The 27,211-nt window shown below is 46.0% G+C and overlaps 2 protein-coding genes across 9 annotated transcripts in view; one reads left to right on the forward strand and one right to left on the reverse strand.

The window, feature by feature from the left end:
- TSPAN4 (tetraspanin 4) overlaps positions 1–19,715 on the reverse strand; it is a 378,614-nt gene extending 358,899 nt beyond the window's left edge. For 4 of the 8 annotated variants that reach the window (XM_072339188.1, XM_072339195.1, XM_072339186.1 and 1 more), the window contains exon 1: positions 19,519–19,715. The gene's annotated coding sequence lies outside the window, so the exon portion shown is untranslated. Of the gene's footprint in view, positions 1–4,486; positions 4,526–5,189; positions 5,255–19,220; positions 19,450–19,518 lie in introns of those variants that run through there. The other 4 variants (XM_072339193.1, XM_072339187.1, XM_072339191.1 and 1 more) reach the window with 3 other exon arrangements.
- Positions 19,716–19,836: 121 nt separating this feature from the next.
- POLR2L (RNA polymerase II, I and III subunit L) lies at positions 19,837–20,508 on the forward strand. The gene is made up of 2 exons (XM_072339198.1): positions 19,837–20,024; positions 20,210–20,508. Exons 1-2 carry the CDS (start codon positions 19,930–19,932, stop codon positions 20,316–20,318), a joined length of 204 nt encoding a protein of 67 aa, XP_072195299.1. The 5' UTR covers positions 19,837–19,929; the 3' UTR covers positions 20,319–20,508.
- Positions 20,509–27,211: the final 6,703 nt, after the last annotated feature.

Below are 27,211 nucleotides of genomic sequence, written 5' to 3' on the forward strand. Positions count from 1 at the left end.
ACTGACATCACACCGCAAGAAAAATATTTTGACCTATCATTCAACACACCCAACATATAAGGCAGGATTTCTTTCCTACGCTACATAAGTCGCCAAGTAACAGCTGTAGGCTTTTTCACGTGCACCCTAGAAAGCACTACTTTCATCCCAAATCCCACGCAGGTTTTCCTGACAAAGTAGAGCACAAATTGTTCCCAAGAAGATGAACTAATTGCGGGCATGAAGATGTTAATGAGAGGAAGACATTCCAGTAGGTTAAAGGTTTTGCCAGTTTAGCTTTTAGCTGGGTGCTTCTTATCAATATATAACAAAAACCCTGCTTAGCTTCAGGAAGCTTTACTTAGTTTCAAGTCTGGGATATTTCTACCTTGCCCCGTTCCCTCCCTCCTACCAGGATCTTGATCTCACTGTGGTCAAAGCCTTTTTTCTAAGTTTGCAAGAGTGGAAAGCATTCCCTCTTGCTCTGCACGCTGCTTGTTCACAGCACTTTCTTTCCCCTTGTTGAGTCCTTCACACACACAGAGACCAGATGAGCACCACTTAGACAATCAATAGAATTAGTCTCCAAAACGCACTCCTGATGAACTCTTCAGCATCAATGCACACACACACAAACACATCATCTAATTCACACAGCATTTGTTGCAAAAGGCCAGGTCTCCACAGCTGTGCAGATGGAAGATAGAAGGTGTTCCACAGAAAGCAACATAACGTGATCTGAAACCAAGTAAATTTTGTCCTAATTCCCATTAGTATCACCTCCAAAACACAAAAAGCTGGTTATCTCTTCCTAAGTGCTTGCTTGAAAGCACCCCAAAGAAAGCTGCATCAAGTTGTATATTTTCATTGTTCTCTAGCTCATTGGCATCTGAGTAATTCAGATCGTTATGACATACAAGCACTTGTTTGTGAAGCACATTAACAAGACAAAAATCAGATCAGAAGCAAGCAGGTGCATTACTTTCAAGTCAGGCTTAATAAAGATAAATCTTTGGTCCTCAGTCCAGTGTTTTACTCACAGCATCGGGCAATGCCTTAATGACCACAAAGATGCCGGTGCTAATAGATAACAACCTGCCTGCTGACTAGACACACTGCTTGGGCTCTGCACAGAGAACTCTGCAATAAAAAACTTTAAGGCAAATGCCGGCAATCTCTGTATGCACGGTGACTAGAAAAAGAACACGTATACACTAACCTAACTATCCAGAGATTAAAAGTTAGTAGGAAAAATATTTGCATGCACATATACACAGCAGTGGGGTACAGTATTAGAATTAAAAGCTTCATCTAGTATAGTTGCGAGTTTGGGTTTCTTTGGAGGTTTTTCTTTTTTCTTTGCAGAAATGAATTCTCTCCCATCTCCCCCTACACACATATACACCTTTGAGAGGCAGAAGAAAACCTCAGCCGTAAGAAAAATAGAGGAGTATCTGGCCTTAAAGAGCTGGTCTATCTATTTCCAAACCTGCTGATCTGGTTCAGAAACCAAGCAGCAGTGAGGTGTTTCTACTGGAAAAAGCGTTGAGTAAACCAACACAGGTGAAGAAATGTACGGCTGTCACCTTTCTAAAGCCTATCCAATCCAAAGGCAAGAAAAATCCATTATGAGGTCAACCTCACTGTACTACTTTATGTTTTTCCCCCGACTAATTAAGTGGCATAAGAAAACAAAAAATAGACTTCAGCTCCATTAGTAGCCCTTCTGTATGAGAATTCAATACTGAAGGGCTTCATTTAAAGAAAAAAAACACCACCACCAAAAATACTTGCAGCCCAGTAGTTTTGGAAACCTTTCTCATCCCGACTTCCCATCAGCCCATGAAGTACCTACAAGTATTAAGAGCAGAACCCTGGCTTCTGCAAGGAACCTGCTCCCTATTTTTTCATTCCATTTCTTTGCATACTGAATAACCATGACACAACAGATGTTCCCAGAGAGCATTAGCTTAAAAGAAAATATATAGTACTGAAGATCAAAAATCAACAGGTCAGCACTGAGTGCTAAACAAGCCTGGATATACACCAGTAACTGGGAGGTTGAACTAAGTGCTTGGGAGACACAGGCTGCTCCCAGCCCCAGGGTTATAGCTAGCAACATATCCAGCCCACCTTCCACCATTCAGAGTACGTGTGCCTGAGGTCAGGACCGTTATCTCCTTGTGCAGTACCTTAATGCTACAAGGTCTCCCCAATCAGCAGAGATTAATTCCTTCACCTTCCAGCCTGCAACAGAAACAGGCTGACATGAAACTGCAAGCTATCAGTAACTGTAAATAAGAGAGAAAATACATAATTGAGGCAAATTAGATTTGGAAGAAAACATTGAAGGGAAAGGAATATAACAGCCCTCTTCATCAGACGAGGCATCACTTAGTCATGATCTGGAGTGCTCACACCTGCTCCACTCTGCCACAAACTCCCACAGCTCTGAAACATACTGCAGCATCACCCTAACACCTCTCCTTCTGCCAAGCCCAAGAAGCATAAAAGGATCATTTTGCCATTCAAGTTCTCGTTTAGTTAATCACTAGCACCTTCAAATCTCTACTGTGTACTTCATGCTTAGTATCTCCATAAAGTGAAGCAGCCCCATGAGTCTGACTCTACCAGTTCAGAGCAAACTTCTGAGCTGCTAAACACAAGGGTAATCTTGCCATCAGACTCCAGTGGGCTAGGCTGCTGGCACAGCTGGCATCCTTGTTCATCTGTGTACTTACACAGTCACTTGGGCTTAAATAACAACCATATTCTGGTCACTGCTTCCCACAGTCTTTTCTCTCCCCCCTTGATCTTTTCCATCATAAAGAACTCAACTCAGAAAAATACTTTGTTTGACACATGCTACTCCGCCTTGCTAAGTGAGACAGATGCAAGGCAAGGCTCAGAGTCAAGGTGATCAAAGAACAAGAATAGAAAGGACCTAGGAGGAAACTCTCCATGGATTCTGTAGGTACAGGGTATCTATAATATACATCATAAAAGCCTTTTGAACTGCTGCTTTTGGTACCTCTAGAGACTAGAAGACCTTTGGAAATGTACCTCTAAACGCTTGACTTGAAAATGCCTATTCAGCCCTTTGCTGAATAGGAACATAGATTATAGCAGAATAAGTAATAACTGTATTCTCAGTATCTTGAAAATGAACTTTCTCCATTCCCCTCTCTCCCTCCCTCTCGGTAGAGGCTGCTAATCTGTATTACAACCAAGCAGATCCATCTCGCTCAGCTCCTCTTCTGGTACCACGGATTTGGCAGGTGATGCAAGGAGCGTTGTTGCTGTTTTCATAAGCATTCTTTTTCACGCTGTGGTATTTTCAACTACCTAAACAAACAAATTTATATGGCATCTTCCAACTGCCAAACTAGTCCTTGATTTGAAACCCATTGGTGACATCATCTAGCAGCACAACCCTCCCTTCCTGATTACAGCTGCAGACAGCCACATGGGTTGGTGCCAGTAAAACGTAAGCTTCTGTCTCCGAAGAAATGACATAACCTTTACAGACTGAAAATGGAGGAGGAATAAATGGAAACCAGCATCAGGTCTCGTAACTCAAATTAGCGCTTGAGTACTCAAAGTGGGGAACAGCTTTGTAAAATGTCCTTTTGTAAATGCAGTACAGTAGTTACAGTAGCAGTTTCAACCCCCATCGTTTCCGAACTCCTGAGCTCTCTGTCTCATTAAGCCAGGCATTCTCTTCTCACTCTACAGCACAGAGGTGACAGCACTGTCACAATTCCCAGCTCCTTGTCTCCCTCTGCAACCTAAGAACCTCTGTCTTAGAACAGAATAGTCTGGATTAAGTACAGAAGAATTCCTCCCACGTACCCAGAGCCAGATATTTCATCCAAGCTAGTCACTATGGCTCCAAATCAACCTGCAACTGAGGATGTAATGAATATCTGGCGTTGGCAGCAATGAACATGACACCTGTCCACACGCCACGGAAAAGTGCTGAATTTATGAACCAAGCCTCAGTCTGTGTTACTGCAAGCCTAGACCTGCAGTCAGTTCTACACACCCATCACCAAGAAGCCAAGGGGAATTACTTTACCTCTACACAGAAATAATTCTCAGCTCCCACGGAACTGTATGCATACAGTACTGCAAGTTATTACTCTGAGTTATTTGCAGTGTTTTTCCCCACCAGCTGCAGTAGTTGAGTGCTACCTACCACCAAACCAACTCACAAAATAAACCCCATCGTTATTCAGTCTTGAATATAATGAAACCACCTTCGCTCCTCTTAGTACAAGTAGTGCCAGAAGCCAGTTAATCTCAGGTCCTGACATCCCTCAGGAATGCACTGAGTAATACTTTGACCACTACCAAAACAAAATAGTACTACCACAGACGAGGCAGGCTCAGATCCCTGGTCAAGATCAGCAAAATCCCATCTCACCTCTTTATGCACCTGTACGTGACAAGAATGGAAAGATGGTAGTTGTAAATACCCAAAAGGTTATTTACAGGAAAAACTCACCCATATGGAAGCCTTCGGTCTGCTGGGAACTGCTGAGGCAATCTCCAAGAGATGCTGCCTTAGTGGTGGTCAGCCCTTAAATGGGGTCTAGAGGAGATGGAGTTGAGCTCCACCCCTTCCAGGAGCACAGCTAAATTACTCTCACCTGTGCTTCCACAGCTGCCCCGACACTTGCCTCAGCTGATTAATCAAAGGTTCAGGCTGTCATTACCAATTTCCCATACATGCACCATAAAACAAAACACCAGTTGGAATAACCAGGTACCCAGGCAAAGCACGGTCAGAAGGAAAGAGCTCCTGCAACAAATGAGCTGTTTCACCAGCTATTCCACCACAAGTCTTCCATCAGGCAAGTCAATAACTAGGAAAGCTACAACATGGATAGCATCACCTGCAAACCACTGAGATGTCAGCTACCCTGACTGCAAGATGAAGGGGTAGGAAAGAAAGGGAGAAGTACCACACAGCAATAGACAAACATTCATGTTTCGTTGTGAGGCTTGTTTTTTTTCCCCTGGCATAAATGAATTGATTCAACCCCCCCAACCCCCCCATGCAATACAGAAAACACTACTGATTAACCATCCAATCAGAGTGCTGGCTATTACAGGGGTGTTCTTTCCTTCTCTTTCAAAAGATATTAGCAGCAGTTCAACTACTTACGCATATGAATTCAGACAGGAACGTTTAATGAAAGCTTTACCTTCTATCGTGGCATTTCTAAAGCAGAGAATAGCGTGCCTTTTACCCTTCCAGCGTCACAATGAAAAGGTAACTCTTTCCACGGAATTGAAGAGAATACCGTGGCTAGCAAAGCCATGTTGACAGACAGATTAATTATCTACTTGAACTTAAACGCAAGAGTAAGCTTGTCACTGCTAAAGGAAAAAGAAAAAAGCCAATCAGTTACAGAAAGGTAGCAAGGCTGCTGTGCTAACATTCGCCTCCTCAGACCTTCTGCACAGCTTAGTGCTATGACAAAAGTATGCTGCTCAGAAACAGAGAAGTGAAGGCAGGCTGGGGTGTTTGCTTCCATTTGAATAGGGCAAGGCAGGACTAGCCAAAACCCTGTGCTACCTTACCACGCACAGGACAACTCCACTCCATTTTCAAGGGTGGGGAAGTCACATTTTAAGTGGTCAATCAATAAGGAAACAAAAGGTCCTTCAAAGCAAATACTGAACTGCAGCCACAAACTGCAGCCTCAAACAAACATAACCAGAGCAACAGCTTTCTAGGGACTAGATCCTGCCTGGAGCTTTGCATAGCCCAGAGACACCCAGTGGTTGAACTGTACATCACAAGCCCACATAATTGATGGGAAGGTTAGGGAGAGCATCCTCATTTCATCTATTTACAACAAACCCAGATCGACACGATGCCTACTCATCTCGATCTCAGACAAAGGGTAGGAATGGAGGCCTACTGAGACACCCAGCTCTGAATCAAAAACAAGTGTCATGACAGAGAAAACAGAAGTCTGAAGGAGTGCACCAAGCTTGATCTTGTACTCATAGACATCACCAATGTCCTCCGGCTCTTCCTAAGCTCTAAGCTCTGACCATTCATGAAGTCCCTGAAGGCGAGGCTTTGCCTTATTTGATGTCTCTGGCTGAGTCTGGGTAACCATCACCTGCAGTGTGAGACAAGAGCAAGCATTGCCAGCAGCAGCATTGAGGCTTCCTGGCTTGAAGGAGACTTCACGATCTACAAAAGCTAGCCAAGATGCATCTACAGAATCGAAATGAGACATCACCCTTCACATTACTGTCAGTATAGGAAGACTTTTTACTAGAAAAATATGCAGAGCAAGAAAATAGATCCAAGTGGAAACAAGCCTTCAGCAGCCCCACAAAATTGTAAGCAGAATTTCATCTAACCCAAGTAGCAACGAAGCTGCAAAAGGTGGCACACACAATGGATCTCCCATGCTTTGCTTGCACTCTCCAACACTTGGCTTAACTCCACCTGACTCAGCTTCAGGCACTCATGTAAAATACCCAGTACAGACAGATCACAATACTCAGCTTCCTCTATGGTCAGCAGAAAGAGAAGAACATCTCTACCTACAAACATGCAAGTCACCATCAGACAAACACCCCTCTAGCTCTTATTTTAGACCTTTCAATTAAGTGGCATGAATTCAATCCAAAGTATATTAGGAACAGCTGGATTAGACACGGCCAACTAAGCAGGATCAACATTATGCTCCCTTACTTGGCCTGCGCTGTTGTTAAATCTGAATAGCAATGCTCAATCCAGATGACAGTAAAATGGTGAAAGCACAATAATCTCCAGAGGGACACAGAAATGCAGATTTAAAGCTTCTTTGTGGCTCCTTCTGGAAAACAGCAGAACAAACTTGGTACATGTGGCATGGATTGTAAACAAAGATAAATGCAGCCTTCAGCCAAGTTCCAGCAAAGAAAATTTTGCTTAATCTCAGATTGAACTGCCATTTTAAGGAGACTCTGCTCTTTTGAAATACAGTAACTGGGACAAAGATCAGGAAACCAACACGAAAACAAAAGCCCAAGTTCACAAATAGTTGACCATTCTCCTATGAGAGACTTAAGGATAGGCCCATTCACTGCCACAAAGCTTAGAAATGCAGCAATACCAGTAACCCATAAACACTACACTGACTTTCTCGAGTTCATCCAACTACCAAGTCAGAGGAAACAAAGGTACTGAACAGGAGACAGGTTAGCCAAGTGGATGCAATGCAGCAAAAGAATCAAAGGGCCTGGATTCAAGCCACAGCTCTTTTCACTGCCTTGCTAGGCAACTCACTTTCTGCTTTGCTTCTCACATCCTGTAAAATAAGCCCTATTTTAAAGAAAAAGTTTGCTCTAAATACAGGTGGAGCTTTCTTACAACCAGTGGGTGTCCAAGCCTACAAGCAGATCATGGCATACTGATGATAAAGGAAACAGTATAACCGCATGTGTTCATTTCACATCCCAGTCCCCTTAGCCTAATGCACACACTGAACTCATACAGGAAGTGAGTGTAAAAGTACAACCAAAGCAGCTGTGTAAACCTCAGGGAAAGAAAAAACAACAGTAAATAGGCAAAGCTGACCGCTGACAGAACTCCACCATGCAATGAGAGAGCTTGGAATGCCCGAGGTCATCTCTCAAGCAGAAGGTGGCATCCAGGATCCTACCTGTCCAACTTAATTCCTACTCTGCATCCATTCCTGTGCTTTTCTACCAGAATTAGAAAAAATAAAGCCTAAAATAAATTGGCTTGGATCAGAGCTAGGTCAGGTGCAGCCCCTCCTCCCAGCTGCTCAATGCCCCTCAATGCTCAGCTTCCTTAAATTTGCCTTTCTCCTTCAGCCTTGCCTTCTCCATGTCACGTCTACACGTGAATCAAGTTGAGACACCCGCTCTGAGCCACTGTGCACAGACACTGACGCTCACACCACGTTCTTCAACAGCAATGTAAAAACAGCAAAAAAATTAAGGGGTCTTTCTCCCTCCTTCCTCCTGCATCATTAGAGCCTCATCTTTTGCTCTGCAATACTTTTAGAAAAAGAAAACAGATCTGAAATGGGAGGGATGTAAAAAGTGTCTGGAAAAAAAATAAAATACCATATGTGCAATCCCTCTTCTCCTGTGCTGTGAACTGCAAAAGAAAACAGCACCTTCCCTAAGCAAAGCCTGTTAGGACTGCCTAACAGCAAATGGCTCTTGAGTAATTGAGAGTGAAGGGGACAGGAAAAGGGAGGTGGTGAGAAAAACAAACAAAAAAAAACACCCATACTGTCCACAGTTTGGAGAAGAGCCTCTTCCAGTTACTGTGTTTAAGTTGTACAAGTGACAGCTTCATAGCCTCCCTGTGCAGACGGCTCTGACCTGCTTAGAGGCAGCATCCAACACTGCAGGAACGGCTGATGGCCCATAACACATGCTACTCTCTCTTAGAAGGAAGCATTTCAAGACACCCACCGCTTCTGAAGATAAATTGTAGCATCTATTTAAATACTTCAGCCTTCAATTTCCACCATCCGCGTGGTCCTGTATCAAAAACCCAGTTTTGGTATCCTTTGTGATTTTCAAACCCCCATTCCCTCGTATTTCCACACCAAGGTACAAGAGGATTCTCCTGCCCTGTTGCCATCAACTCCTTGTTGCACTCAGTCTAATCCCTGCCACTCAGCACAAGCTGAGCGCTGGACAAGAAGTACCAGATTCACCTAGTGATCCTTGCACTACAACTCACAGACAGCTATTACAAGTCAAGGTCAGAATGGTAAGGAGCAGCTGTTGGTGGTGATGAGGTGATGCAAATCTAGAAAGGACTAACAGCCACGGTTTGCTTTCACCTGCACAGTTGCTGAATACCACCCTGGCTCCTTCTATATGTTCTGACTTATTCCCTCCCCAGCTCCTCAGATATAAGCAGCCCCCTCTGACCCTGCAGACAAAAAAGTACCCCACATCACACTCCAACAGTTTAAGACATCACTTTTAAGAAGTGTTTCCTTTCCCCAAGCCCCATCTCCAGCTCTTCCAACCCGAGCTCATACAACCTGACTTGTTTGGTGATACCCATTCAAATGCTTAGCCCTACTATACTGCAAATACACGCAAGTCTTAAAATAAAGAAATAAAATAAAATTACAGGATAAAACAGAAAGAAACACTATTTCAGTAACTGCTAAAGTCACCGCTGTATCAGTTGCAATAGTATCGCATTGGAAAGGATTTTTCTGGGACTCACTATTAAATCTATAGGAGGCCAGCCAAGGAAAAAGAAATTGACAGAAGCAAGACCTGCATCCAAGCAAGCTCCATGCAAGCAAACACAGACATGTTTTGGGACTGTCAGAACACTGTGCTGAAATTAAGTAATGTGGGCTCCGACGGAAAGACAATTTTTCAGACCCAGTATGAAATCTGTATTGCACGTCGCTGAAGTTTCCATAGGTTGTACAGCAGCACCTAAATATTTGTCTTACTGCTGTACATCCATAGCTGGCACACATTCAAAGACTGCAAAGACAAAGCCAAACCGAAGCTCAGACTGACTTTTCTACCTCCAATTTGCATTGCACTTTTCCCTCCAGGGATGTTGTATGGTTTGGTTTGGATTGCATCCCAGCTTAAGCCCCAAACAGAGAGACATATCAAACAATTTCAAGGCAGCAACACCCTTCATTTTAAATTTAAGTCTTTGAAATAACTTTGAAGGCACATTCTTGACATTTCAGCACCGTTCTGGACAACTCTTTAATGCACTCATTTTACTAATTAGTTAGAACTCGGGGAAAACTGCACTAAATGAAGAACAGAAAACAACTGCAGCAAGACAGACAGCCACAGGATGAAAGTTGTTAGGGCAAAGAACCTCCTTCCCATGAAAAATGAAGACTTAATCACTAGTTATTCCAAATTTGGTTCTAACAAGTGTTCTCTGTCACTAAGTTAAGTCCCAAGCCTGCAGCATAAAGGAAATCTGAGAGCGTTCTGTGAGGCAAATATACCAGTTCTGACTTCTTCCCTTTCACCAGAGGCGGACAAGGGGATGCAAACTGGCAACTGCCTTGAGGATACAGGACAAATATGCAGGGCCAGAACCAGTTATAACTTACATAAAAGCTTACTCGACAGAACCAGTCACCCACAGCCAAAGGCAGGGTTAACACAAACACTGTGCATATGGAGCTGTACAGACACATACACTAAAGCAGTACCATAAGAAGAGGTCAAGGAAACCATTTTTCTCACTGTGACAAGAAGCTAAGATGGCAGCAAAGCACAGCTGGCTCCTCTGCAACAGCACTTGCCATCAGAACCAGCACTTTGCGAGGTAACCGGAGCTTTCCAGTTGTCAAAAGACACAGGATACAAAAGCACCATAACCTTGGATAAAACACTGCTGCAACTGAGCCTCCAGCAGGTAAACTGCCTGCACAGAGGAAAAGCCTTAGGGAAAGGAAAAAAACAAAAACAAAACAAAACAAGGAAGCCAGAATAACAAGGCTTATTAAACTGTAAATCTCTGATACAGAGTATCCTGTGTGTTCTTGCACTGACCAAAACAATGCCGTCTTGGTCCAGAACTGATCTCCTTTCACAATACAGTACAAAGGAACCCAAAACCTTTATTGTCCAGCAATGGCTCATCTTGTGTCCCACAAATAAAGCACGTGGCTATAAGCCAACAGCCACAAGGCTTATGGCAGCTTTCTCAGGAACTTAGGAGAAGCTGAACTCTCTCCGTTAACTCCCTTAGGCTCCCAGAGGAATCCCCAAACAGCTTTTCAGGCCCTAGGAGTCACAACAAAGCAGACACCCAAATGGCACTGTAATGACAATCCCACAGCAGAGCAAGAATGCAGGCAAGCAATAAAAACAATGCTAAATAGGTCCACACTAAACTGGCTCTAACCATAACTTAAACATCAGGGCACTGCCAAGCAAAATGGTCATTTACTGACAGAGAGAGCAAACAAACAAAACCCCAGCAGAACAGCAAGAGATCACAAAAGGCTTTCAGAAAACAAACGCTTCACGAGCCTACCACCGCATCCAGATGAAGAAATCTCCATCTCTACTTTCGAGCTGGCACCACGTGCATCTTTGTGTTTTTGACCTCTTGCAGCAGAGCAAGATCTTCTCAGCAGTTCCTGCCTTTTAGGATAAAGGCAACCTACGACCCCTTCTCCAAAGGAGGAGAGGCAGGAAGTCCCAGTCATCTCGCAGTGCCTTTCCTCCAGGTGCCCTGATTCACTCTGACAAAGGCAGAATGCCTAAAACAGCAGCAGCAGCACAAGAAGAGCCACTGCAGCTCAGCCTGAGCCCTCTACCACTGTGAGTGAAGCTAGGAATGCTTGAAAGAGAGCATTGAACTGGCACCGCTTTACATAAGCAGGCAAATACCTTCACAGAGCAGCCACAGTTATTCCATGCTCCACATGCCTTTCCTCCCTCCACAAAGTGGCTGTACATGTGCTTGAGGGAGGCATAATTTCACCCACACGCTATTTTGTTCCACAGATTCAAAAGCAGAACAGGATAGAAGAAAAAGCATGTTTGTTCAACGTGCATTTTAAAGTGGGGATGCTCAGTCTTCTTAAACTGACCCCACACGCCGGGGATGTGTAGCTTAGCAGAGAAGCAGAAAAATCCACCTTCTTTGCACAAATGCAAATACATTCAGATATACCTCTGATTAAGCTGCAGGCAAGTGCAATCCTTTGTGTAACGCTGCACACAGCCAGCATTCAGCCACACCAAACCACTGCACAATTCAGTTATTACAGAGCCAAGTGGAATCATGCAAGTTCATTGTCAGGTTTTTCTCAATACAAACATAAAAGAAAAAAAAGCTCTTTTTCCACAACACGCAGTGTTACCTTAATATTAAGCTTCTCTGCTCCTTTCTGAGGGTAGCAACATCGTGAATGAAGTGAAGAAGAGCAGCAGATCAACAAGGTCATATTAGCAGCCTGCAGGACAAGGCTGGGTAGCGAGGGAAGAGAACACATTCATTCACTCAGCCTAATGCTCATCAGGTCAGGGAAACACATAAGGGCAAAAGATGTCTTTGTGTTCTCGTTTTTACATCTACTTTGGAGAGAGTAAATGTAAGGAATCAAAATAATTTGGGTGGGCAGAGGGCAAAGGAGCATCTGTCCTCAAAATACTAAGAGCATCCTAAAGGAGATGGGCAAACTGCTCTCCAGAAAGCTTTATAGATTTGCTTCCATTCAATTTGGAGAGAACAGAGGGACGCACACAAGTACGATTTTAGATTAGGAAGCAATTTGAAGGCAAGCTGCAAACAAAACTGCAACCTTGACCTCACCGTTCCCTTACTTAGGCCAAAGATGAACACAAACCCCACCAAAACCATCAGTCCCTGAACATGGCTCAGACAACCTACTGTTCTGAGAAGACTTATCAGTCACTAAAGACAACCCTTTGTGATCAGGTCATATGACTGACGGCTTTACTTCCTTGTTCTCTCACACCACAACAAAACACAGCAGCGTATCAGATCAGACAAAGGAACTGCTGCCCATCAGAACAGACTCCTGGTTGTCCACCTATGCAATTGAGCTGTGCACAAAGGGAATGCAACAGCAACATGTACCACATGCTATTACTCACTAGTTTTAAAGAGGCAACACACCTTTGAGGCAACCAAGACATTCAGAAATCAGTTCATGCATCTAATGTATATTGGAGTTGTGTGACTATTTGCCCCGGAATGTTGCAGTATACACAAGTACTACGCACATGATGAGAAGAGCTAGAGATGCAAGACAGAGGCAAGACAGAACGAGACAAGGCAGCTCTATGGAAAGCTACCTCTGCACAGCTCAGTCCCAGCTCCATCACCCTGCCTGGGAAGCACACAGGCCTCAGGGCATCTGCAGCAAGCTGAAGGATCCCCTTAACCCCTCTAGTCCTAAAGTAGCTACACCCTCTGTTACCCAACTCTGCTTCTCCAATGATGCAACATCATGATTAAAGTGCCGCACTTAGCTCTTGAATGAAAAAATCCACCTGCAAGCAAAATCTATATTCACAAAGAATTCTACAGCAACACAAAGGCTTTTCCCCCTTTACCAGCTAGAACATAACAGTCTTTGGCCTTTCATACAGAACACGCAGTAATTTCTTTCCTTCCTGCAGTGCAGTCACAGTGCATGCTTCTACCACCACATTACCTTAACATGTCTCGCAAAAGAAAATATTACCCTAACAAAAAGGAATTCACTCATACAACAGCAAACTGTATTGCTTCTGCAAGATTTCATTTGAGAATCCGCAGTTAAAGTGCAGGACCCCTACGGTTCCCAGTTCTGCAACGTGATAGCTTCGGCATCCCTTGTGAGATGAAGCATGTCACTTGAACGCATCCTTGAGTTGCCAGAATCACCAATCTGATCAGCTTCACCACCCTGAGGACACACAAACTGACACAGATAATCTGATGAGGGAGACGAAAGCGGGGCTTTTTAATGTTTTATGAAACAGTTGGCTCTTTTTAATCCTAAAAACAGAGGTTCAATAAACAAAGCAGCAGAACGTTCCCTGCGGACGGCGCAATGATAGGTGTGCAGCAGCACACTCACCTGAGCGCTAACCCTGTGCTCTCTGCACTGACCCCACCGTCCCCTCCACACCCATACTGGAAGCCCTGCAGGCTGAAAGGACCTGTGCTCTGTCAATGGGAACTTTTGGAGATGGTTATCTTTCACCACAATGCAGTTCATAGAAGAGGTAGTTTTGGAGTTGCTACACAGTACCACAGCACTTACCCAGACACAGCAGGCTGAAGTGCCAAGTCTCAGAACTGTGTTGCCTTCCATACTCGGTTCTGAAACAAGACTACAGCTACAAACTTCCATAAAACATCAGCTGAAGGCAAGAGTGCAGCAGTAACACAGCAAGACGAGGTACTTGGAAAGACTGATCCTTGCTCTGACTCATGGCCATCATTTTATTCCCGCTCCCACCAGGCTTGCAAGATAAGAGACTGGCTTGAAAACCACTGGAGGGGAAGACCCAAGCAGCAAGATTACATCCTAACATATGTATACCCAAAAGATTGCCCTCAGCAGAGCCTGCTCTTCTATTCTTTGTTCCAGTACAGCCATCATCACTTATGGGAGCCTCAGTAAATGAGACTTCAAAAGTAAATTAGAAACTTCCCCATTCCTTTTCGTTAGAGTTCAGGGAGCCACAGATGCCAGAGTAACTACTAAAAGAGGACTGGTTTGCTGCAGTCTTTAAATAAAGTGTTGATGGGGAAAGAACGTTCTTATACACCTGGAGAAAGGACATCCCAGCCAAAGACAGGAAGGAAGTACATCAAAGAAAAGGACACCCGTGAGCTCATCAGGAACATGCATATTGCTCTCCCCAGGCAAGAACAATACCCCAGAGCTTCTCCCTTTAAATATTAATGCTTGACATGCTCTGGCCTCACATCAGCTTCACAGCCCACCCTTTACTCTGGAAGATTCTGCAGAAATGAAAAATATTATCCCAAGAAAGGGGATTATTTTGTCATCTGAGGACACTTGCATGGAAGAGCAGAGCTGATGGGCAGCTCCTGTGATCTTCCTGATTAGAATGCTGCCTCAGGATATTACCTCTCCACAACAAGATGCAGTCAATTAGGCTGTGATAGATTCACGTAATAAAGGCATTTTCTTATAAAATATATCAATCCAAGCCTGGCAAGCGTTACACTTTTGCCACAATGTGACCCTGCCGAGAACAAACGTGACAGATAAAACCAGCCTTAACCTAGTTTTGTTTGTTTGTTTTAGAGTCATCATTAAAACAAGAACCATCTTTGTGGAGCTCTCATCCTCAGCCAGGTCACCTCAGCCCTCACCTTCAGACACAAGCAGGATTACTCCGGACACGCAGATGCTCCAGCCATGCATCTCCTTCATGGCTACTTGCTGCCTCCAAGGTCCCAGTGCAAACAACACACCTGAGATAGCATTAACACACACAAGCAGAAAAGGAAGCTCCAGAAATCTCAGAGAGCTACTAAGCACAACCACAGCTCACCACATCCTCCCATTTGGTTCGCAGGAGCTATGAAGGTTGTTACAGATATCTCCACAAACCCACGCATGCTGTCAGAGTCCCAGGCATGAGGCACCATCCCAGCATCCTGACTCCTGTCCAGCAAAGCAGGACAATCTCTGTTACAAAACTAACACACTCAAGTCTCCACCCCCTTCACAAGTAACAGGCAGCGAGCTTCATATATTTAACACGAGGACACCTTAAATCGTTTATAGAAAAGCATTTGCATTTTTGGATGCATCTATGGGACTTCCTCATACACTTTATTTAGCAGAGACATCTGTTACTCAATATATATGTTTCATACAAATCCCACCTTCCAAATCCTTCCATCGGTTGCCACTAATGAAGCTTTGTGTGCAAAACCGAGTGCATTCTGCCCCCATTAGGAAGCCAATTACAGCAGGAAAAACAGGCAATTAACAAGGTGTAAAATAAACATCCTGCCACCTGCCTTTTAATAGCAACCCCACTTCAAACAAGTCACAGGCTCAGCACAGCTTTCCGAGTTGGCAACTGATATTATATATGCATTTATGCACCAGCTGCTCTTCATTGCAACAAATATTACAGGCTTACCAGATAAGGTCAGCATGTTTAAAAATATATATATAGTAAGTATTAAACCGTTCTCTGAGTCCCCGAATGTTGCCTTTAATGAAATCAGCAGCATCAGGCTTGTCTGGTATTACTGCGAAGCCAAAGTCACATCCCCAGCTTAGTGATGTTTCTCTTCATTCCCACTTGCTTAGCAGCTTCTGTATTTGTTTCAGTAAATCCAGGGCCCTGAGCAGCTTTTAAACACCATACGGGGCAACTAAACGATGCAAAGCTCACCACAGCCTGAAAGGCTTTTTTCCTTCCATCAGCCCTGCCTCCCCTGTTTTGCTTCTCCACCTCCCCACCACCGCTTATACAGCTACATCCAATCAAGGCAGTGGGAGAAGGACAAAGGGCACAGTGGGACAATGAGCCACCCACTCAAAAATCCAGAGGAAAAACTAAGCTGGAGCCTTGATTTGTCTTTGCTCCTTAGAGCTGGAAGCTTTAGCGGGAGAGAAGGGGAGTCCTTTCAAAGCCACAGTAGCTAACTCCAGAGGGAGCCACTTTCCTTTGCGCAATAGGATGAATGACAACTCGGGGTGGTGAACCAGGACTAGAGAAAGCTCAAGAGTAAATCTGGATGTGATAGATTTGGAGCTGAGAACGTGCTTGAGAAAACGCCAGCTAAGCCAAGTTTCACCTTGCTTTTTAACTATCCTTTTGGCTCTCTGCTGTTCAGAATTTATCTGTTAAGTTCTCCACGTCACATTTCAGCTCCTGACTAAAGAACATCCACCTTCGTCATTCGGGCAAGCTCTTCCTCTTCAGCTCATTGAGATCTGAGCCGCACGACACTGGATGTGATACCAACAACTTCTGCAGTCACAGATGCAATTCTGGTGACAGGCAGAGGCGGAGGGAAAACTGAACATTCTTTCTCTAAAGGACCTCAGGAAGAGACAGGAAACACAGCTTTATGCTCCTGCAAAGAAAACATCAGCCACAGATATCCAGAAAGCTGCAAGATCAGCAGTCTAAGGATGAAAGTTTCTTCTGCAAAGTCTACGATTTAAGCAATCCCTTGTCCTTGAATACAACTGCATCTGGCAAACCAGACCTGTACAGACTCAAGGGGATCATCTAGGTGTATGCGGATCCTGGGTGAAAAGCAGTGAGTCCAGGCCAGAGAGCACGCACACCTAAACCTGACCAAAGGCAACCCACAAAACACAACAACAACCTCAGCTACCAGCCAACGGCTTCTCAGCACACCAACACAAACGTGGAGATCCCACAACTTCTGCCTACAGCCCCAACCACAGCGACAAGGTCAGGAAAGGCACAACCTGCCAACATGAGCAACAGGAAGTCACTCGAACCATAGGAGTATTTTAAGACGAGTTCGGTCACTCGGGGCACTTGGCTGTTTTGATGGGGATTTTTTTTCTGTTGTTTGCTTTTTTCTTTTAAAACAAGCAGTAATATTTTCCTGTCACATTTTGCGGATGAGAGAAAAGGAAGAAGGATACGGCGCTTAGTCACAAGCTTGGAGTTTCAGTACTCGCTGCTAGGAGTGCTGCGGAACAATTGTGCTCGGATGCGTTTTACAGCTTTAAGTTCACCAAAGAAACAAAAGGAAGTTAATACTGAGCCTCAGCCCAACAGCAATGGTGGGACTGAATACTAGTGGCTTTCAAAGGTTTTTGCATCGCAGGAAGAAAGTCTGTACTGCATTAACTAAGAAGCAGGATGTATTTGCAGCGCACCACAACAAAGCCTCACAGGGCAGAAGCTGTTCAAACCAGCCTACAGTTCTCCAAGCATTTCAACTCAATCAGTTGTGGGCAAGCCTCTTCAGCTACAGTTGAGGAACACCCCTATGGGTTCCCTGACTACTGAAAGCCCCAAGAAGCAGAGCTCTGAGGATTGTTGCTTGCTCCAAGCAGCAGGAGATCAAGAGTGGAATAAGAACTTAAAAACACTGTAAGAGAGACCTGTGAGGGATTACCAGCTTCTGCAATTCCTTTCCTTCATCAGAAGGATGCCCAAGGAGACATAAGCCTGCAATTCTTCCAGTTTATATCCCTCTTCAGTAAGGATGCTTAGAGTCTTAACTTGACTAAGTACCAAATTGCAACAGCTGGCAGCAGTATCCAGCTCACCTGAACAAAAAAAGACTTGGAAGGTAGCACAGCAATGATTGAAGCTCACTCCTGATAAGGGAGCAGAAACAGGCACCCTAACCAGGGTGAACTACAGCCCCTAAAACACTGCCTGGGAGTATTAACAGCCGCATGCACACATCTCCCCTGCCCCCAACAGACTTGTGTGGTTTGGCAAGTGGTCAGGCTGAGCAGACCATATTACAAAGATCACCGCCAGTCAAAGCAAGATGTCCAGAAAAGGCAAATTCAAACGCTGCGAAAACAGCAGAGGAAAGTTTCCTTCAAGAGAGATACAAAGTTGCATGTGAGAACTGGGTGGGAAAGTTAAAACCCACTTTCGTTTTCAAGAGCTAAACAAGAGCACTTCCTCCAGGCAGCTGCACGAATCCAGCCTACATCAACAATAACCCCCTCCCTTTCTCCCTCCCATCAGCAAATTTCTCTCTCCAAATACAAACGCCCTGCACGACACAGTTCAACAAGAAAATTGCTTTGGAGCCCCGGTGCTGAAAACACATCAAAGCATCGTCTCCGAATTCTCAACTTCCCCCCAAAAAAGAAAAGAAAGCAAAGGAGAAAAAGAAAAGAGAGTTTGGCTCCCACTGGCCTGAAACAACAATCACGGTAACGATCTGCAGGAGGTTTCCCCACCCTCCAAGCCAAGCCGCGTTGCTCTGCACGCAGCTGAGTGGAATCACTCCCGAGGCTGCAAGAATTGCTGTCTTTTCATTAGCAAACATTTGCAAAACCGCCTTCAAACAACCTCGCTGGTTAAAACGAAACTATTTGCTCCTCTACGGTTCAAGTTCGGTCTGCGCGGAGGGTCAACAATCCAGCGGTTCGAAACGCAGGCACGAAAGGCGCGTTAACATAAGCTGTGCATTAAGACACATTAAGACGGTAATGGCTCTGTGCTGCGCGCCCTATCAACTCGCAGATGCTCCGGCAGGCAAACACAGCACTTCGGGTGCATCCCCGCTCTGTCCAAGGACACCTGGCACACTGCTAACGCCGCGAGCAAGAGGGCAATAAGGACCGGGTGACGCTTTAACCCAGGCTGTTCGGAACAGGCGCCTGCCTCCCTCAAGTTACGAGCATCGCAGCTCGCAGCCCTCCGCCCGGCACGCGCAACGCTCGGACGAGAGGAACGCACGCGGTTTCAAGACGCATCACCCGCTGCAGCCCAACTTCCCCGGCTGCGGGCCGACAGTAAAGCAGCAAAGCCCCGCTCGCCGTGCCACGGCCGCCTGCACCCTTCGGGCCCGCGGGCTGAGCCTCAAGGACGGCGTGCGCCCCGCAACACCGCTCGCCGTTTGCTTTCGCTGCGCGCGGCTCGCCGAGAGACCGAGGGACGCTAAAGCGGGCAGCGCCCCCCCCCAAAAAAAAAACCCCAACCCCGGAGTTCAGCAACTCCCAACAGACCCGTCGCCGCCACGGGACCGCTAATCCACTAACCAAAGCGACACTCCGCAGCGCTGCTTCTTCCAAATGAGCGGGCAACGCCGCGCAGATCGCCGCCGAGCGCAGCTTACTGACCGCAGCTCCTGCCCGGCTCCTTCCCCCACCGGAGGGGAGCAAACCGCCCCACAGCGGCGCCGCCGAGACTCAGCCGCGAGCCGGACCGCGCCTCGCGCCGGGAAGGGAAAGGGAGGAGAGCGGGCTGCCCCGTCCCGCAGCGCTGCCGCCCCCCCGCTGGCTGGCGCCGGGCTGCAGCCACCAGTTGCGCTCCCACCCCGCGCAGCAGCAGCTGTACCTTAGGCAGGACGCGAGAAGAAGCGCCGTCGCCGCTGCAGAAGTCCGGTCGCAAAGCAACAAGTGAGAGAAGGAAGGAAGGAGGGGAGGGCACGGCGCCTCCTCGTCTCAGCCCGCTCCGCCGGCCCCGGCTGCCACCACGCGCCGCGCACGCGAAACGCGATCACGAGCCCGCCCCGCTCGCGCACACTCTTGAGCCGCGCGAGGCGCCGTAGGGCGGCCGCTACCATCCGCCGTCCTGCGCGGGGACGGGGGAGCGCTCGCGCTCCTCTCCGCCCGCCCCGCGGAGCCCGCCCGGCTCGCCCTGCCCGCCCCCCCCTCCCAACCCGGGACGGTGGGAGCGTCCGGGCGGTGCGTGGGGCTCCGCTCGGGCCGGCTGCTGCAGGAAGCGGCGTTACGGGCCCGGCCGACCATGATCATCCCGGTGCGCTGCTTCACGTGCGGCAAGATCGTCGGCAACAAGTGGGAAGCTTACCTCGGCCTCCTGCAGGCGGAGTACACGGAGGGGTGCGTGCCGGCTCTGCGCCTTCCTCTGCTGCGGGTGGGGTTGTGCCGTGCCCCATACGGACGGAGGGTTGTCTCTATGAGAGCTCAAAGCAAAGCAATCAGCGTGTTGCTTAGGAACGCTTGCAAGTGGTTCTGAGTCATGTATTTGTCTTTTTGTTACTAATGTTGTTGTTATTCACGTCTAGAGATGCCCTGGATGCCCTTGGTTTGAAGAGATACTGCTGCCGCAGGATGCTGCTGGCCCACGTGGATCTGATTGAGAAGCTCTTGAATTACGCGCCTCTGGAGAAATGAGGGTTGGTTGTCCCAGCCACCAGCTTGTGCCAAGGAAATAAAGGCAGGGTGATGACATCCAATTCACAGCTAGAGATCACATATGTAGATGCTTCTCTTTAATTCAACGCACAGAGGTTGTTGTTGCTTTCTTTTTGTGAGCTTTCAGATGCTTCTGCCAGCGAAAATAAATGTGTTTTATGAAATAGAATCGTTTGTCTACATGTAATGTCGAACTAGAGGAAGCCTCTGCCTGTGGCCTTCCTGTAGTTGCTGGGTAGAGTTCAGCATATGTCAGCCTATAGCCTCAAACAAAACACAGTCAATTCCATCACAAAAAAACAGTAAATCAGGTGTAGCAGCGCTCCTCACTTAGCTAAAATACATCCAAGTGTTCCCACTGAAGGCAACGGGTGTGAGAACTTCTGCACGTTACTGCAAACAGGATCTGAGTCTTGCCAAACACCTGCACTGCTCTGTAGCTGGTATGCGTGCAAGCTTCCCACTTGTCACTCATTTCATTGGCTTCACATAGGATGTACGTGCAGCCTGGGACTGCCTGGCCAAACTAAGACGGTCCTGCGCTCCCTGGTGGGTCACAACTGAGAAGTCAGCTGTGCGTGCACAACTCATGGAGGGCTCTCACCTTCTTATTGCACTATCAGCCAAAGGCTGGACCACATCTCACATAACTGCCTGACACCCAGAGCATGCATTATTCTCAGTGGTGTGTACACACACAGGTGAGCCTGGCTTGCCTTAAAGTGCATATTCAGTCCTTCTGCAAAGACACTAAAACCACACACAGCAGCATAATGCAAAGAGAATAAAGCAATCCTAGTATTTGCTTCAGTTTGCTGGATAGCTTTTGTTCTGTGTGACTGTCGTATTACCCAGCAAAACGCACTTCAAAACAACAACTCTACTCTTTGCGGCTGTCTTTAAAAAGGGACGCTATGAAATATAAGATAACCTTTTCCAGCTAAACTCCTATTGGATCTTTCCATGTTATAGCAGAGCATTACGTGGAGATACGTGTAAACTTGCTCACGGAAAGCTCCAAATGCCAGGATCAGCTTAGCTGCATTTGTCCACCAAGTGGTACTGAGACAGCACAGCAGCCCAGACTGCTGCCTCCAACCGAGAGCCAAAGGATGGGATTAGAGAGCCAACAGAACTTGGTTTCTCACTCTGAAAGCAACTTTCTAATCTAGTTTTCTGCTTCAGAATAACAAGATCCTTCCCAAAGCAGATACCAGCACAAGGTTAAGTTACTTGATAAGCAAAGCTACGTCTCTTCAATGTTATAACGAAGAAGCAATTTGCAAAAACAAAGCAGGCTTCATTCAGAGTTTCTAAGGAACAAGAAAAGCCAGCTTGGTTGCTCATATTAGTTTCTCAGACAGAGAAAGCGGTGCTGTGGGCGCCAACAACACCCACTCTGCTATTGCTGCACTAACCAGCTGTTACACAAAGAACAGCAAACGGCAGCGAGAAGCAGGACTAAGTCACAGCAAGCATTAGTATTCCTCTGAGCAGCAAACGACAGCCTGTCTGCATCACCCCTTCTCTAAGCGCAGCATTGGCCAAAAAGCCATTTCTGCAACGTGGCTGAGCTTCATTGTGTCTGTATTAAAGGTGTTCTCAGTTTTGTCATTGAGATGGTCAGGAGCAGAAGTAGAACTTGGATGTCTGCCTCTTGGGGCACAGGAGGGGCTCAGGCACTTCTATGTCACCATACTATAAAAACCAAAGTAGTGCCTGATAAGCACATGATATGGGGAACCCACTTGTAGAGTCCAACTCTTCATTTCTATCCAGAGCCTCAGCACTACGTTATCTGTGCGCTTGGAAAGCTTAGTGTTTCTAGGAACAGCAGTTAAAAATAAAACGTACATTAAAATAAATAAACTTGATGATAACTTTGGGTTCGTCAGTACTCTGCAACAAGTCTCAAGCTTTCTAATCCAGAGTGGGGGCCCCTGTGAGGACCTGACCCCAGGGCAACATGCTGAGAGAGGTACGCTGGGTTTTGTCCTTCTCACGCCCTTTCCCCAGATCCTGAACTGGATGCTGAAGCCTGAGTTCTCACGTATGCTTCTTTTATATGAATAAAACCAAAAGATCTGAAAATCATCATTACAGTCAATGCACAACCCTGAAGCTGTAAGTTTCCATAGAGATGCCTAACGTGCCATGTAACCGCAAGTCTACATTTTATTGGTAACAAACTACGAGGATCTAAACCACAAGCTGCCTCTTTTCCTGCAAATAGTTCCATACAAGAAAAAACAATCACCACTAAAAGGGAGAAGGAAACCACCACAGTCTATTTGCCTCCAAAACTGCAGCCCAATTCCAGGCATTTTCTAACTTTGATACTGAACCTACTAAGCAACTGGCACTCGTACTCAGCTCCTTCTCTGAGCAGAATTTGAGCTTTAGTTAGACAGCAAGATTTTCTTATTCCTGCCGCTGCTCTGATGAGACATCTCCAAAATAACGTTGTTCCCACCTGGCTCTGACTGCCCAGATGATGAGCACAGCTTTAATTCCCACTTCAGCACGTTAGCCTGGTTGTTTACATAGCAGTTTTGTTTTCAGATCCAGTTCTTATTCAGCTTCACTCGCCAGCGAGAAGGCGTTTTTAATTCTTCAACAGGAACAGCACAATGGAGAGATTTGGAAACCAGGGACCAGAGGCATGTTGGCTTTGCCGTGCTACGTGGTTTGATGTGTCGCCCATTGAAGCCTGTGGGAGCCTTTTCATTAATTTCAGTGGGACTTCAAATGGCCTGATAGCATACGGTGCCTCAGACCACCTCGAGTCCAGGATTAATTTGTTTTATTATGTTCTTCTAAGAAAAGCTGTTGGAGGTACCCAAGACTTGGACACCCAAAGAGCTGCCAGACCGTGCTGCAGAACTCAGCCTTGTGTGCCTCAAGTATGTAAGACTATAGAAAAAAATAAAGAAGTTAACAAGTTATCCTTGGCTTCAGCAACTCTGGCCACCTGGGGAGAGCTGCAGGGCAATCGGCTGTGCTTCGGGCTACTGCTGGAAAACAGTCTGGTATTTCCATGGGAGTAGCAAACCCTCATTTATTTCTCTCTAACACTCTCATGTAGAAATATATAGGAGATGTAGAGCCAAGTCATGCAGAGTGCCGAGTTTTTTTAGCCTCATTCTTATTTGTACTCCACACCTTCCTGCCATTGTTGGTCACAAGTTTTGGTGACCTACACCTTGTCACATATAGACAAGGAGACAGAGCCCCTGAAACTCCCCACAGTTTCCTTCCCAGTGTATCTGCTCTCCACAGGCTGTGTCAAATATCATGTCTTCTAACAGCCAAGTTAGAAAATTCATGCAGAAAAGTATTTAATTTATCCCTCCCAAATACGAAGCAAGTGTTTTATTAAAAAGGGTTCGTAATTTTCTGCCTTTAGGAGCTGAGCAAATAGCGATCAAAGAAAGGCGTGGAGCAGCTGACAAAGAGCTGAAAGCACATATACTTTGGGGGATGCAAGAAACTAGCAGTTAACAACATACTTCAGAACAAGCCCCAGAGGCTGTGGTCAAGACTTTCCACAAGTACTAATGATTTTCAATTAACCCACATCCCACCACACAGGTTTGATCCAAGAGATAGGAAGAACAAATGCTCAATACCCGCTCTAGAAATCAGACCTCCTCTTTTTAAAAGCGCAAGTAATTAGTGCATTCAAAGCAATGAACTGCTTTAGAATGGAACAAATCGGTATCTTTGTGGACTGAGGTCAAGCAGCAGTACAGCTCAGAGTCAGCTGCTGACCTTTCTCAAGCTGCTGCTTCCCTTGGTTGACCACAGTGCTATCTACAAGCTTCAAATTACTTTGGAGATTAACTGAAATGTCACTGTTCTTACCGACATCTTCCTTGGGACAATGGGAATCCCTTCTCCATGGTGTGCATCAGATCCATCCCATCCCACTGTCTTGTCTTCCTGGGCTCATCGCATCAAGCAAGACAGACTCCCCTTTGCCCATCCACGTGTAACATCATTGCTCATGTCCTTACAGTGCATATTTAGAGACAGGCCTTAGAATGAATACATACAACAACTGTGACACAAGCCTGCCACTAATGTAAACCTCAGTTTCCCTGCCTCTGAGATGATGCCCATTCTGCCCTTCAGAAACCAGCAGAGATGAGCAGGAAAATCTTGAATCTCACAAAATTCCTGGCTTCTTCTTGCCTCCCTCTTAACAAGAACTCCTATTACGTTTTGCCTTTAAATTCTGATGGAATACACATATATTTTTTTCAAGGTTCTGCTTGTCTGTGGGCAGGTCAGACACCAGCAGTATCAACATCCCCAGTGATCCAGCAAGTACAAGAACTCAGCTAAACCCCAAAGGGCCAACTATCTCCAGCTATTTAGTCAAGGCTACCTCCAGATTCTTCCTCCCTCACACCTGCTTTTGGCCTTTTAAACTAAGCCTTCTCTACGGTGCTGTGTGTGAAGGCACGCTCCATCCTAAACTGTACTGGGAGAGCAAAAGGAGAGAAAGTCCAGTTAGTGGAAAAACAGGATGAATGGTAAACAGAGCAGTGTCAACCACGTGAAAGTATTGATCGGTTGCTACAAACCAGCCAACAGGGCTCTGCCCAACTGTTTATCGACACAGCCGTGGTTTGTGATACAGCACAGCCCTCAAGCTTCCCATTTACAAAGAAAGTGGAAGTTCGGAGCTTCTGTAATTGAATTTGTAAACTTCTACACAGCAACGGAATACCTAACATGGCTGGGCTGGAAGTTTAAAAACAAAAGCAAGAAGATGAACGCTGCGCTGAGCTGAAGGCCTTTCCTAGTAATGAACAGTGCAGTCAAAGCCATTACAAACTTCTTTTTTCTTAAGGAGCAATAGCAGTTCGACCAAGAGGTCTTCCTCCAGGAACAATCTTGTAAATGAAAGCATTAAGCTTCTAACGGGTTGAGCGCTTCAGATCATTACAGAGATGGCCTCCAGCTCTACGCTTCACTAGCTTGATTTTTGTTTGTTGTTGTTAATTTCACTGACAAAAGTGGCTTGAAGGACCTCCTGCTTTTGGAGCCACTCAGTGTTGAATGCAGCCTAGACAAGTGGCTGCCTTCCTCCGCTGAACAGCATTCTTAGGAGGCAAAAAAGAAAAAAAAAAGAAAGTAATAATTAAATTCCACTGATGGATAATTGTAATAAGTAAACAGAAACAAATGCCATTGGCCTTACCAGCTTCCATCACCGCTACTGAACAAAACGAATGCCACGTGCAGCAGGAGCTGGGAGCTGTGACATGGAGTAAGTTCCCATTTTGAACGCAGCTGGAATTATCCCAACACACAGCTCCCAGTGGCTGAGCAATGGCCAGCCAGCTCCGGGAGGCAGATTTGGGGTGTTGGGAGCAGAGCTGGAGCCTCCACCTGGAAGTCTGTGCCTCCAGCCACCTCCATCCAGGCCTCGGCTGAGGCAGATTTCCACAAGCAGAGCTCTTCCCTCCATTGGAGGTTCTTATAAACAACTCTCCTCCTCCCTCCCAGCACACCACCTCCGTGTTTTCTCAACTTGAAACATCTGAAATTTATTCTAAACCCTGACCGTAATAAGCTGAGCGTACTCAGACAGAGCTGCAGGCCTTGGCTTCCAAGGGGAAGTCATATTGCATGCAAGGGTACAGCAATATTGCAAACTTAAGCTGGTTATTTCTCGCTTCCCTACTTTAAAAGCTACAATATTCAGGTAGCTTAAAGAAAAACAACCTTTGGATTTTGTCTACTCATAAATCCATCACAACAGCCTGGGGGAAAACAGTAAATAAGATATTGGAAGAAGAGCACAAGAGGCCAAAAGAAGAGCATCTCCCTCTCAGGGTGTGCTGTTTGCAACCAAAGCCAGGTAACCAGGCTGTGATATTAGTATGTGGTATTGATTTGTTCTTAATCCGGAGAAATGCCCCTGTAATGAACTCTGCTGTGCCCTTAATGATTTCATATCGAAGGATGTTAGGTGCCTTGCTCATAACAGAGTAACAGCAATTCCAAAAATAGCAAGCCTCATAATAAAATGTTATTGAGAAGCCTGAATTTCAATATAAAAGGGACTCTGCTGTACTCAAGGGCTTACTAGATACAAATGCATACTTTAAAAAGTTGTATTAAAGTCATGTCAGTGGTTGAGGAAGAGGCAACGTGAAATGCTGCTTCAGGAAGCAGCTGAGCTCAAGGTCCCCAGCTCCACAGCCAGCCCTGCTGATGGGCACTGCCAGCCCCATGGGTAAATCCAGGCCCTGCTGGCTCTCCTACCACCTGAACACCACCTGTTTCTGCTTGCTTGCTCCCACCTACCATTTTGGGCTGCTGCAGCTTGGGGTACTGGAGCTGTGGAGTTGTTGCTTGAGGTGGTTCCCAACACATCCCAGCCCTGACAGGAGAGGACATGGGGTGGGGGAGGTCTCTGTGTTGCCCCTTTACAGCTGCCCTCTTTGCCATCCACACATAAGAAATAAAAGAAGCAGAAAGAGAAACAAAATGAGCTCTCATCAGACCAAGAACAGCACCCAGGGTGCCTAGAGGTACCTGTAGCTCAGTCATCTCTCTGAGGTGGTTTTAGTAGATGCCTTTCCTGCTGCTCCATCTCAGTCAGGTATCCTGGTCTTGGCTGGAATAGGGTTCATTTTCTTCTTAGCGGCTGGCGTGAACCATGTTCTGGATTTAGGATGAGAATCACACTGATAACACTCTGATGTTTTGTAGAGCAATGCTTAAAGTTAAGGACTCCTCCGTTTCTCATGCTGCCCAGCGAGGAGCTGGGAGTGAACAACGCACTCATTCGCATCTGATTAATGGGCATATCTTGCTTTTTCCACTTACCCTTTCTAAATCCATTTTCCCATCTA

This window comes from Excalfactoria chinensis, chromosome 5 (assembly GCF_039878825.1).
Source record: "Excalfactoria chinensis isolate bCotChi1 chromosome 5, bCotChi1.hap2, whole genome shotgun sequence".
NCBI lineage: Eukaryota > Metazoa > Chordata > Aves > Galliformes > Phasianidae > Excalfactoria > Excalfactoria chinensis.